A 12,806-nucleotide genomic window follows, 5' to 3' on the forward strand; every position below is an offset into this window, starting at 1 on the left:
TCTTATGTGAATTTTGCATTCTCTTTTTTCTAATCCTCTCTAAAATCTTAACTTTGATCTGACCAGGCATCCACTTTAACACTCAGAACTCAGCTGACCTAGATCTTTCATGGATAGGTTTTTCAAGATAAATATGGTTCTTGACAAGCAGACTTTCTGAAAAATAAAAATAAAAGGCATGCTCTTCAGAGAATAAAGAACCAGGAAAACCATCTATTCTTACACCTGAACCTTCAGCTATCTCAGGAGCGGTCATCTAAGGGACTACGGCGTTCCCCACCTGCCAGTTGGCAGCCATATCTAGAGGTGTGGTTCCAGGCACGACTCCTTCATCCTCTCCCTCCTTTTCCCAAGAGTCATCCAGATCATAGAGAGGCTCAAAATTCTCCACCAGAGGATCTGCTCCTGAGAAGTCAAGTTATACAGCATTAGGTAAACCCGGTCTTGCCAACTTCCACTGCCTGCAGGGGTCAGAGTTCAAAGGCAAAGTATAGTAGCTGCGAAAGGCAATTATCTATATACTTTTAAATATATGACATAGTTTTATTGGAATATTCAGAAAACTTTTTAAAATTCTAATTGATCTTGATTATAAAGATGTTTTGTGATACCCTAGATACCCAAAGATACAATAAAAGACTTTGAATGCATGGAATTTCACGTTTAGCTCATCAGACTAGTTTTCAATGAAATAATGTATCTTTAATCTGAAGACAGGTAAAAAGCAGTTTATAGAAACTAGGGTGCACCCTTAGGACTCAGATCCTAAATGTTCAAATTCATGCCTGCTAATGTGCATTTCTCAGCCTCTTCTCTTGCTCACTCAAAAGAGCTAAGATGAATGATATTTGGTGACAACATGCTCAGTTTTATTCCTGGGTACAACACTGTCAGGGCCTTGATCTTGAAATAAGATACAAAAAAAAAAAACAAAACTTCTGCAAAGATGTGAAAATTTTGGGGCTGCTGGGTCCTGGGAAATCTAGTCTGTTCTTTTGCCTCCAGCAAGAAAACATCTAAAGTAACTCAGAGATTAGAGTTAGAGTTACTTCTCAAAGGCCTAGAGACTATTTTTATGAGAGTATTTAACTTGATGTCTAATAAATAGTGGTAAGGTCAGCACACCCTTTTGGGAAGAGGGACTTGTTTCTGTGTTGCTGGGAAAACATCTCATTTGTGCTAACATCAGCAAGAAGAGAGAGGCTAATGAGAGTCAAAGAAATATCTAGGTGCCATTTCTTTTTTTCATTCTAATGGTCTTGGGGACTGATCTATGAGGCAATAAGTATAACTGGACTGTGAAAACAGTGGAGAAACTAAGGACAGAACACTGGAGAAGTTGAGCTATGTCTGTAACTTAAAAGTGACCTTCATCATCACTTTGAATTGTAGAACTAGATTTTTCATCTGAGTTTCTTCATCTATACATTGGAAACAGTTTCTTGCTATTCTTTCATGGGATTCTAAGAATTCAAGAGAAAACATGTTTGGAAGGGTTACAGCTTCTTGTCTGAAGGCATTTCTTAATTACAACCAGTAACTTCCAAAATTGTTCATACACACTGCAATCAGAGTCTCTTGTTCAAGAAAAGGTTCATTTTGACAAAGGAGAAAAGAAAAGGGTGCTGCTTATTTGGGATATGATTTTACTTGTCAGAAAAATGTGGTGCTCCTAAAGAAAAAGTTCCTGCATCTTTCTGGATTCAATTTTTTTCAGGTGGTATTTTAACTTGGTCTATTTTTTTGAACTTAGGAGCCACTTATCTTTTAAAAATTTTAAATCTTGCAAAGTAAACCAGATATGTCAGGGCAGGCTGACATACTAAATTGAGATTCCAATTTCATTAAACATTTCTTGAGGTCTGAAACACGTAAAGCACTGGGGATTCAAAAATGAGCAAGAATAACATATTTTCTATACTTCGCAGGATTTTAACAAGGATTACATGGAGTAATATATGTTAATCAGATACTATAGTAGGGAAAAGAAACACAATAGATAGAAGAGAGTCTGAAAATTCAGACTGGTGGAGTCTGATTCACAGCTTTGGCCATTATAGGACCAAGGACTGGGCCCAGTTCTCTCTCTAGTCTGTTTCTTTAGCTGTGAAATGGTCTCAAAGAGTTATCGTGTGGACTAAATGAGGCAGTGCTTCATAAATTGCCTAGCACAGTGCCTAGCATATAGTGAAGTCAATAAGATGCTAACGATTTTTATTCCAGTGCCTTGCACATAGGAGCGCTCAACACAGAGCCCATTTTATGAGTGTTTAACTTAAGTTTCTAAGATAAATTTTTTTTTTTTTGCAAAAGGAAGTCTTTAAATCATTTCCTATACCAATGAAAATTTTCTTCTGGAGACTTTGGACTTGATCAGAGACTTTGGTACTGCCCTGAATTCTTTCTTCATGGAATTAAATCCATCTCTAAGAAGAGCCTTTGCAACTCACCCTAAACAACCAAATCCTAGAACAAACAGATGAAATAGAGAGTAGAAACTACCAGGACTGTGAGGATGGAGCCAGGATTACTAGTCTACACACTGTCTTGATGGCACTTAAAATGTGATTGCCTTCTAATGTTTATTTACCCAGACATTTCAGTGGCAGGTGTGCAGGGCATAAAGGAGGTGTCATGGCTGCTCTACTCCTTGCTTGGGGTTGGGTTTGTGTTCCTGATGACATTTTTCATCAATGACTGCCAGGCTGTCTTACCTGCTGCTTTCAGAAGAGCTGCCAGCCTGGTGGATCCTCTTCCAGCCGCTATGTGCAGGGGTGTGGTGCCATCATAGGTGGTACTGTCCACGTAAGCATCACCCTAACATCCAGGGCACACAGGTAAGGGTTAGTGGAAGGTTCTTTTGCCTTTTTGTCCCTACCTCCCTATGTCTGCAGGGCCCTTGGGTCACATTACCAGCCCAGTTGCTGTTTTGGGCTGGCCCCCCCATTAGAGATGCTGGGGAGGAAAATGACTGAAGCTGCTACTCTGAAGCCTTGCACTGATGTTAAATTAACAGCTGAACGTAGGAAGAAATGTTATTACTGATGCAATTCTTTGAAAAGACTCTGCTAAATCTCCCTTGGGAATTCAAAGCAAAGAGAAATAAGTGCATCCTTCACCTCCAAGAGCAGGCAGCCAGCCAAGGAGATGTTGTCATGCTCCACAGCCAGGTGCAGCGCTGTGCGCCCAGACTTCTGTTCTTGAGCATTGACGTCTGCGCCCGCGGCCACCAGGTGCCGCAGACACAGCATGCTGTCACTCATCATGGCTATGTGAATGGCGTTCAGACCTAGGCCCAAGCACAGGAAGGTCACGGGGTGGAAGGTTGCTCACAAGCTGGCCCTCAGGGAAACTGAAGACAATGGCAGAACGCTGGTCTATCTCACCTCGAGTGCTGAAAGAGTATCTACTCAAGATATTCTTTATAGGCACTGTAACTCCCTGGTGCAGCATTTAAACCCAGTCTCTAACCATGTCCTCAGGAGACACTGAGAGCAAATAAACATCCCCTGAATAAATGTTGCATTATTCCCTTAAAGACCAGCATTTGCTCAGGCTTCTGCTTTTTCCCTCTATCGGCAAACTATTCCCAGTCACCTTTAAAGGAACTAGCTATGGTGAGCCCGAGACAGATGAACTCCAGGTGATTAAGGAAAGCAAATCCAATAACAAGCATTTCTTCCTCCCATTCCCTGCCCTGAGTGATGTTGCAGGGTCAGATGCTGGACATTATATATCCTACAACCCACTGGGTGGACTGGGGGAGAGTGTAAACTACATGTGGACTGTTATCCATGTGGTGCAGCGGTGCTCCGGGGTGTGTTCGCCAAGTGCAATGAGTGTGTCGCAGTGGTGGGGGCGCTGTTGATGTGGGAGGAGTGGGGTGAGGGGGGTGGGGGTATATGGGGCCCTCATATTTTTTGAATGTAACATTAAAAATAAATAACAAGCATTTATCAACTACTTAGTAGTTGTTTAGAAAGCTGAGGGAGAAGGTAATACCATGACCCATGAGTGTCTCTTACCTTCCCCGTTGGGTTGGTTGATAAGTAGTGTGGCCTTTTTGTGCTTGAGTAAGATACTGAGAATTCTATCATGTCCTTCTTTGGCAGCTAAGTGCAAAACGGAATTACCCAAGCGGTCCAGAAGGCTTGGGTCAGCTCCGGCCCTCAGCAAGTCCTCTACCATTTCTTCCTGCTTGGTGATGACTGCCAAGTGTAAAGGAGTCTGGAGACAGTGGAGAAGGGGTAGGAGATACCTGGTCAGCTGTACATACTTACTACTTATAGGCTGTTACTGTAATACATGGAATCAAATTGCAGGACAATTTCCCATTTCCAGATTAACTCCTGACTTCCGCAAATGAACTATTCCTTTTTCATACCATAAGCTAATGAAGTATGTATACTGAACTAACATTTAGCCCTTCAATAGTTAAGATTATTTTTATGTTTACTACTTCTAAGTAGAAACCAATGAAAGCCAATGAAAGATAATGTCATTCTCTATTCACATGGAAAATATGTTTGCTAAATCAAGAAATAAACGCTCAACTGAATGGCTCCATGAGACAGATCAATATTAACTCTTCCCTCACTTTGTAAACATAGGATTTTAAACATCATAATTAATACAATACAATCATCTCACTAAGAGGGCGCAAATGAACACAAGAGTTGCTCACACCTAATAGTTACTTAACAGTCCATTTGACTACCCTGCCCACAAAGCAAGTGAATCAGATGTTTTGGAAACTGTGTTTTTTCAAAAATGAGCAAGGCAAACAATCACTAAAGTATGTTTCAAAGAACTGAGGTTATAGACAGAGAACAGCAAAATATTATTACACAAAGAAGCCTATCTTCACAGAAGTCTGACTGTGAAAGCCAGCCCACCCAGTGACAATTTGCCTAAACCTTCCCTTTCAGTAAGCAGTTACTGGACACAGCGGCCACCACAGTCAGGCCACCGAAATCCTGGCTGGTGCAAGGTGGCCAGAGCACGTGGGACCTCGCAGGATGAAAGAGGTCCAGGTCATTCAAGGCTCAATTACACAGTTATTTAACAGCAGAAACAACATTGACCTTTTGCAAAATTATCACTCTCCCTTATTTCATTCATTTCCAAGACTATAATCCTAACTTAAAATGGAACAATGTTCTCAAAATTTCATCTGCTACAGCCATGAGTCCTCCTCTCAAAATGAATAGGGAAGTGGATGTAGCTCAAGCGACTGGGCTCCCGTCTACCACATGAGGGAGGCTGTCCCGGGTTTGGTTTCCAGTGCCTTGAAAAGAAGATGAGCAAACAGTGAGCTGACATGACTGGCAGGCGGAGTGAATTGATGCAAGAGGATACAACAAGGGACATGAGGAAAACATAATGAGAGATGCAGCAAAGCGGGGAAAGAGATTTGAACATGACAGAGGGCCACAGAAATGTAATAAGATCAAAGTAATTTTGGGAGAATGTGTAAGACAATTGCCAAATAATCCCACATTACTGACCGAACTGTATAAATTCCCAGCAGAAACAGTTATCAGAGAACCATAATAACAGATAAAAAGAGTGAAAATTTTAGTGGTTTCCAGTTCTCAAATCAAACTTGCCATGGTTGTGTGTTTGACACCTGGATGGCATACCAGAGGCTCCAGCCCTCTTGCCCATTAACCAGAGTGATAATTAAGTGGGGAAAAATGGATTTGTATTTTCCTGATAGCCACAAAATCAGAAGCGGCAGAAGTGCCATTGGTGGTGGTTTCAGGTTTTTTTGTCTCCAGCACACTGGAGCGTCTCAGTATATGGAACCAAATGGTGCAGCAAGGAGTTTAGCACATGATAAATCACAACTACTAATCCTGTTGGGCTGTGTCCTTTGCAGAGTCTATTTATAAACAGAAAAACAAGTAATTCCTTGAATCTGACCTATAGGAAATGAAGTTAGGCAGCCTTTGAAAGGATGCTAATTTTATTTGTATACTTGTGATGATTAAAAGGAACAATGAGTTCAAAAGTCTAAGGGAATCAAGTTTTATGGGCCAAACCATTTTCCAAATACCAACAACCCCCAAAAATGTTATGAAAAGTTTGATGAAGATATTCTTTAAATGTAAATCTAAAATCACACCTCATCTAAGTTATTTTATGTCAGTGAAGGATCCCCAACTTCATTTTTCCTTTGACATAAAGCACAACTTCCAGAAGTTTACTGCTTAATGTCAAAAAGGAAACTGTTATTTTCCCCTATTAGGAAACACCTATTCTCAGATAAAAATCTATTGAGAGCTATATGCAAACATTTTAGTACTTTTGCTTTGAGGAAATAAAAATGATTCCTATCACTGTGTTAAAAACTGAGAACTGGACCAGGTACATTTACAAAGTAAATAATTATCCATGATTTTTGCTAAATTTTTTGAAGGTTACAAATAAGAGGCCTGAGTCAGGGATCCCAGCACACCTAAAGGAGGAGAACTAGGAAGACTCTTTGGGTCAAGTAAAGGAAGGGGAAAGATGGAAAATAGAGAGGGGCGTGACCAGGAGATTCCTGGAGAAGACAGTGGAGCAGGAGTGAAGACAGCAAAGTGGGGGAGTAACCAGGGGAGGTGACGGGGGAGCCCTAGAAAGTAGAATCCCATCACGGCCAAGTGCTTTTTGCAGTCCTCAGACAGAATCAGCCAAGGTCAACTGGCTGCAAACGCCCAGAGTCCAGGCTTGTTCTGCCCCTGCAGTCTTGGTCCTCATTTCCTCACTCCAAAAGTCTGGATGTGCCCATCAAGTGGCCTCACTGCGTCTCCAGCTGACTTCTCTCTTTTTGAGTGTTTATAGCTCCCTTTAAAAGAGTTCCTCAATTTGTTTTTCTATTTAAACCTGGTTGGGCAAAACTCTTTGGTGTTCTCTTTTTCCCTCACATTGAGCTGTCTTTCTGTTTTTGAAAGATACCTTTTTCTCCTCAAGCAACCTTTTTACTTTTCTGTGTTCTGATTTCAGTACCCTTTATTTGATATACATTTAATTTGGAGGTTGTCAAAGTGCTTTACAGTAGTCTTCAAAATTCTAGAAAATGACTGCCTTTTCAAATAATTTTTTCAATTTTATTTTTCTTGACAGATATGCCATTTTTACTCTAGTTTCTGCTTCTGAAATGGATCAACTGTTTGAACAATTTCTAAAGTTTGCCTTCCCCCAGCAGGATGCTCCTAAATACCTGTTGTGGAGTGACTGCTATGAAATGGCTTTCACCACACAAAAAAGGATCCCAATTCACAAAATAACAATCTTAACTAAAGGGCTTTTAGGATATAATTTACAAAAATGTTAAATGATTTGTTGTATTTTTGCTTCTATTAACATTATTAAAAATAACACATACAGAAATAAACAAACAGAAACTATGGATTTTCTTTCAGTTTTCTCCTTGAGATCTCTACTTACTTGGTAGAGGTCATTTCTCATGTTGATGATGTCATCAGAAATCAAGCCACTTGTGACTTCTAGCAGGTCCCTCACAAGTTGAGCATGAAGATGGATGATTGCTAAGTGTAAGACACTGGAATATAGAAATGAAAATCAACTGAAGTATTAAAAAAAAATGAATCCCAAGGTATGGTTAGACTTGCAGACTGACACTTGCCCACATACTTAGCTTTATTTGGTGTTAAAATGATTTGAATCTGAGGTGGGTCATGCTCTCCACAGACTCTGTCCCTCCCCCTTGCTTACCCAAGGCTCCTACGCTCATTTAGTGTTTACCTGGTCTCTAGGAGCCTCTGTGTTTGACGCCTTGAGGTGAAAAGGCACCCAGGCTTTGAGTCCAGGGAGGCCCAAGTTCAAATGCCAGATCTGTCTCTCTGCTTTGGTTTAAGGGAATTTTCTTTTCTCATTTTTCCCTGCCTTTCCCTGACATATAGACAATGTCCAGAACAGTTTAGTTACATCACCTGGCCCTGTCACTCTTCTTCCAAAATACACATGTGGAGGGCTTTTAAAGATCTCCCAAGAAGGGAGAATGGAAATAGGCTTTAAACTAATGGGAGAAAACTCCTGAAGCAAACCTCTGAAGAAGCAATGTGACTGCATTTCTCCCCCTCCTGGGGGAGACAATATTCCCTCCACCTGAACGGTCCTGTTCCTCTTCTCTGCCTGGACAATGCCCACGCCCTCCTCACACTCAGTTTAAACTTCACATTCTGGAGAAGACTACCCTGACTTCCTAAGCAGGGCGAGTCCCCTGCTCACGGCTCCTGGCCACTCTGTTTATCGCTGGGTTATGCAACTGTGGTTTACTACACGTCTTTCCACGTTCCTGGTCTGCGATTTTCCTCCAGGCAGACTCTATGTTCTAATGACCTGAACACACAGTTAAGGACTAAAATAAGAATGACAGGCTAAATCTAGTGGGTTTATACTAATGAGGTAAATATATATATATAGGTAGGTGTGCCAACCTATATTGTATAAAAAATATTTTTTGTATAATTGTATAAAATATTTTTTGTATAACTGTATAAAAAATATTTTTAAAATTAAATTGAAACTACCAGAACAACAGCAATGAAAGTGGCTACTATTTGTTGAATGCTTCTAATTACCAGGTAACATATTTTATCTTTTTTATCATAACAATCATCCAATGAGGTAGATAATAGTACCTGAGACTTACAGGTACAACAGAACTCAGACAAGGGCAAAGAGCTAGTAAGTGGTGAAACTGGGATTCAAGCCCAGGTCTGTCTTGTTCCAAAGCCATCTCGTGATCTTTTAAGCTATCCTGCTTAGGATATAGTTGCAGATGAACACCTAAGAGGATGACTTCTCCAAAATAAGTACAAATTGAAATGCAGCACACACTCAAAGTATCACACAGTGGCAGCACATCTGGGATTTGAGGTGCAGGCTAGAATTTCTCTAACTTGACGCTCCTAGTTGCCACTTTATTCTGACCTCTTAGCAAGAGCAAGTATATCTTATTTGGGATTAACATTGTCATAGGAGGGCCTGAAAGAGCTAGATTGTGATTCATTACTTGAGAGATATTTTTTAATGAATGATTTCAGGCTTTCACTATCATGTCTTGAAATGTGATGCTGGAAGAAGGCTTTTGAAAAGTGCTGAATATCTGACGCAGGCATGATGCACACATACCAAGAAAAATGTCATATTTTAAAAGCTGCCTAAAAATTTCCTTAAGCATCTCAGCATTTGGTAGCAGAAGTACATTTCCTCCTCCCCCACAAATCCTCACACCCTCATGGGAATTTCCCCAATGCCAGAAATTTTTATTTTTGTTCTTTATTGTATTTTCTGTGATGACTAATGGCCACAGGATTCAGATTATTAGCTGAATATGAAAAAGTTCAATGAAAACAAGAGGCCTGCGCTGCAATGGCCAAAGGCTGTCCCTGGTCTTCACTGTTATGAGGACTCCTCTTTAGTCTCTGCAAGGCCTACCTCTGTGGCCACTAGTGTGGCAAGCTGCCAGAGTCCACACATGTGAGCAGGCTTGGGGTCCCACCGGGGGCTTTAAGTATTTAAGTGTCTACAGTCCTCCCTCCAAACACCAGCAGTCACTTTCTAACTTGTATGTGTTTGCCTTTTTTAGGCTCATCAATTAACCAGGACCCTAAAAATGTCACTTGAAACACTGTTGTCCTTCTCGCTTAACTGCTTTGTCTTCTGGTTAGATGTCATTGAAAGCTAATTGGATTATTTAACCTTGGAAAATCCATTCTGTCTCTTCATGACAATTATAAAAAGAAGACTCTACTGGCTCCTTTCATACTGGATAACAAGGCCATGGTTATACCACATCTTCGGTTACATTGCAAGGAATAAGAACCAAGGTCTCTGCTTGAAACCCTGAGGTTGGCACTTTCCTAAAGCATTTGTTTCAGTTTTTAAACTGAGGTTTTAAAAAACAGCACACAAGAGTTCTTTCACAGAAAAGGATTTCTCAGTGCTGACACTATTTTAGGAAGGTTTTAGGAAAGGCATTTGACTTATATCTGAAAGCTGCTGCCTCTCGTTATTTTTATAGGCTTTTGAGATCATTTTAGAAGTCACAATGAAAGGATTAAGAGAACTATTTTAGAAAGAAGCCAGGTGGCTTTGCAAATATAATCTCAGCAATAGCAGGAATGGAAGGCATGGTGTTTGGAATTTTAGACTGCCACACCACACGGGTTGCAGCAGTCACCAGAGTCTGATTCAGCCACAGATTGGTGACCATTAACAGAGGCAGCAGGAAAGGAACCAGGAACTGAGAGAGAATGACAATGGCTTCTTAGTCATTTCTGTTGCTGCTGCTGCTTTTATTGGGCTTATTTTGAGTACTCTATCATTACAGATAGGCAGTCGGGTTAACAGTGCTTAGGGATTTGATGAGGTCTCTTAACAATTCTCCAAATATTATTTCAGTTAATAAAGCAAGGCTTTTCAAAAAGGAGCATTCCCTACACACATTTTAATTTTCTTGCCCAAAGGTTGACACTCTTAGATGGGTACTGCCAGCTTTTCCAGAGTCTAACAGGAGAAGCAAATTACACTATGCAAACTTATTGACACATTATCTTCCTTGAGAGGTGTTCCACTCACACGACCCAGTACCTAAGCAATTCTTTTTCTCTCTAGCCAGTGTGCAAACAATTCTTTTCTCTCTTTCCTACTCCAGAACAAGAGTCCTGACTTACCTATCCCCATTTTCATCCTGCACTGAAGTAAGGTGGCGCTGAACAGCCAGCAGCATCTTCACGTCTCCTGTTACTGCATAGTCGAAGAGGGCATTGGCATGCCGCTTGGCCAGCTCCATAGCCTTCTCTAGAAAGAGATTATCTGCAAGGCAAGAGCCACAATCCTAGCTGAGATTCTTTTACTGGCTTTAAATGTTTGAGGACAAAACTATCCACACATCAGTGTTTTCTGACACCTCAATACATCATCATAGCCAAAAATGTTCCTTTCAGTGTTTCTGGATTGTGCTCACTTTACAACTGAACAACTGGCTTACTCACAAAGAGAGTTAGAGACTGATCTGAAAAGTCTGTTTATAGCTTGTTGGGGGTAGAGGGAGAAAGTTCAGAAGTGTCTGTTATAAGGGCAAATCAAGCAATCTCTGTATAATGTTGATGGGTTTTTCTGGAACTCTAGGTAATCAATCACTTGAAATAATCCTTCATTGGAGTCTTTAACAACTATCTCATTAGGCAAAGTGTCTAATATACAAGCATGGCCACAGACAGCCAGGCAGACTTTCCATGAGCCATTGATGTTTTTGTAAAGTTCACTTCCTCAAGATCAGGTGTTAGCAAATAATGTTGCAAGGATCAAACCCTGTGCGTGGGCTGTTTTTACATGAACCCCTAGCTCAGCATCATTTGTACATTTGAAGAAAGGTGTTTAAAATAATAAAGAATATGCAAAAGAGACAACGGATGGCTGCCAAGTCTAAATATATACTATCTTTCCCTTTATATTATGTATCCTGAGCATGATGTAGGAAGATACAGAATTATGACATAAATTCTAATGGGGACTGGCTCAAAGTACACTCAAAAGTACAGAGATCCCTCCAAATCCTAACCTTTCAAAGCATGAGACAGGATAAAGAGAAAAGCTCCTATTTTCAGGCACAGTTCCACTTTGATATGACCATCAAGTTAGACTCTTGAGGGGGGCGGCTATTAAGGTTATGGAAACTGTTCTCTGTGGTATACAGGAAGTAGATTATCTCTCATGATATCCTGCAACTATGTGACTAGGATTGGAGAATGTGCATCTAAACTTCTGTACTTTGTGTTCAAAGATAACAATGGGAAATGGAAATCCCAGTGTGACTAAAATGACCTGACACATGCTTTTCAGAAGACAGACAAAGAATATTGGGATTTTCAAGGGCACATTGCACTTGGTATTGATATATCACCTGTTGATTAACAGAAAGTAAACCTGTCTTCTGGAAATAGTTTTCTACACTATAGCTGAGTTCTCTTTCACCCCCACCCAACACAGTGTAATCATCTGGATGATCACTTACCCTGAAACCTACAATTCTCTTCCTTTCCTCCCATTGTATAGGCCAGAGTAACCTCATCACCCTCATCGCTGGACTCCTTATCTTGCTCTGTGGTTTCAATGACTTTCCCAGAAAGATTTACAGCATCTCTGTCATCATTCTTGTCACAAACTTCATGGTCTTTCTTAGATGGGGTGTCTATAGTTCCTAGTAGGGTAAATTAAAAACATCAGCTTTTTTCTTAGTAAAATCTATTAATTAGGTTATAATTCATAGTTTCAATTAAAGTCAGATGAAGGTAAGAGGCAAATTTATCACAAAGAGAAAGAAAACAAATGAATTAAAATTCTTTTTAAGATGGCCAAATCATAAGGAACATGCCTTGGAGCTTTTTAAAACTCTTACTTCTAAAAATTTATATCTCATTCTGTTTATCTGTAAATGAGAAAAATGAAAATAAAGCTCTGTTGAGAATTATAGGAAAGTGGAATTTTTTAAGCTCTTGAAAGCAGAGCAGTTATTTTTTTTACCTAATGCTAATTAACAAAGCAAGTCGGAAAGAAGTGATCTCAGGTCACATCCCTCAGTGTGTGACATATCCAGAGCACCATTTCTAATGAAGCTTTCTGAAGTCTGACCAAGCAATCAGACAGGAATTAGGGGAACACCTAGGTTTTAAGGGCAGATCTGGTTCACAACTTGATTCTGCCACTTATGGTTATGGGCCTTCAGAAATAAATTAACACTTTTGGACTCTGGTGAACTCCATTATAAAATGGAGATGCTAATGTTTTAC

At 40.2% G+C, this 12,806-nt stretch overlaps 1 protein-coding gene across 5 annotated transcripts in view; it reads right to left on the minus strand.

Annotated features, from left to right (window-relative positions):
- Nucleotides 1-12,806, minus strand: part of NFKB1 (nuclear factor kappa B subunit 1) — a 129,708-nt gene that overhangs the window by 6,413 nt on the left and 110,489 nt on the right. For all 5 annotated transcript variants that reach the window (XM_058294873.2, XM_071215344.1, XM_058294886.2 and 2 more), the window contains 7 exons: nt 12,032-12,217; nt 10,689-10,830; nt 7,435-7,549; nt 4,026-4,227; nt 3,120-3,289; nt 2,715-2,817; nt 281-405 (listed from right to left, as the gene is read on the minus strand). In XM_058294873.2, coding sequence (XP_058150856.1) covers nt 281-405; nt 2,715-2,817; nt 3,120-3,289; nt 4,026-4,227; nt 7,435-7,549; nt 10,689-10,830; nt 12,032-12,217 — 1,043 coding nt within the window. The remainder of the gene's footprint in view (nt 1-280; nt 406-2,714; nt 2,818-3,119; nt 3,290-4,025; nt 4,228-7,434; nt 7,550-10,688; nt 10,831-12,031; nt 12,218-12,806) is intronic.

Source organism: Dasypus novemcinctus, chromosome 1, assembly GCF_030445035.2.
Source record: "Dasypus novemcinctus isolate mDasNov1 chromosome 1, mDasNov1.1.hap2, whole genome shotgun sequence".
Classification (NCBI taxonomy): Eukaryota; Metazoa; Chordata; class Mammalia; order Cingulata; family Dasypodidae; genus Dasypus; species Dasypus novemcinctus.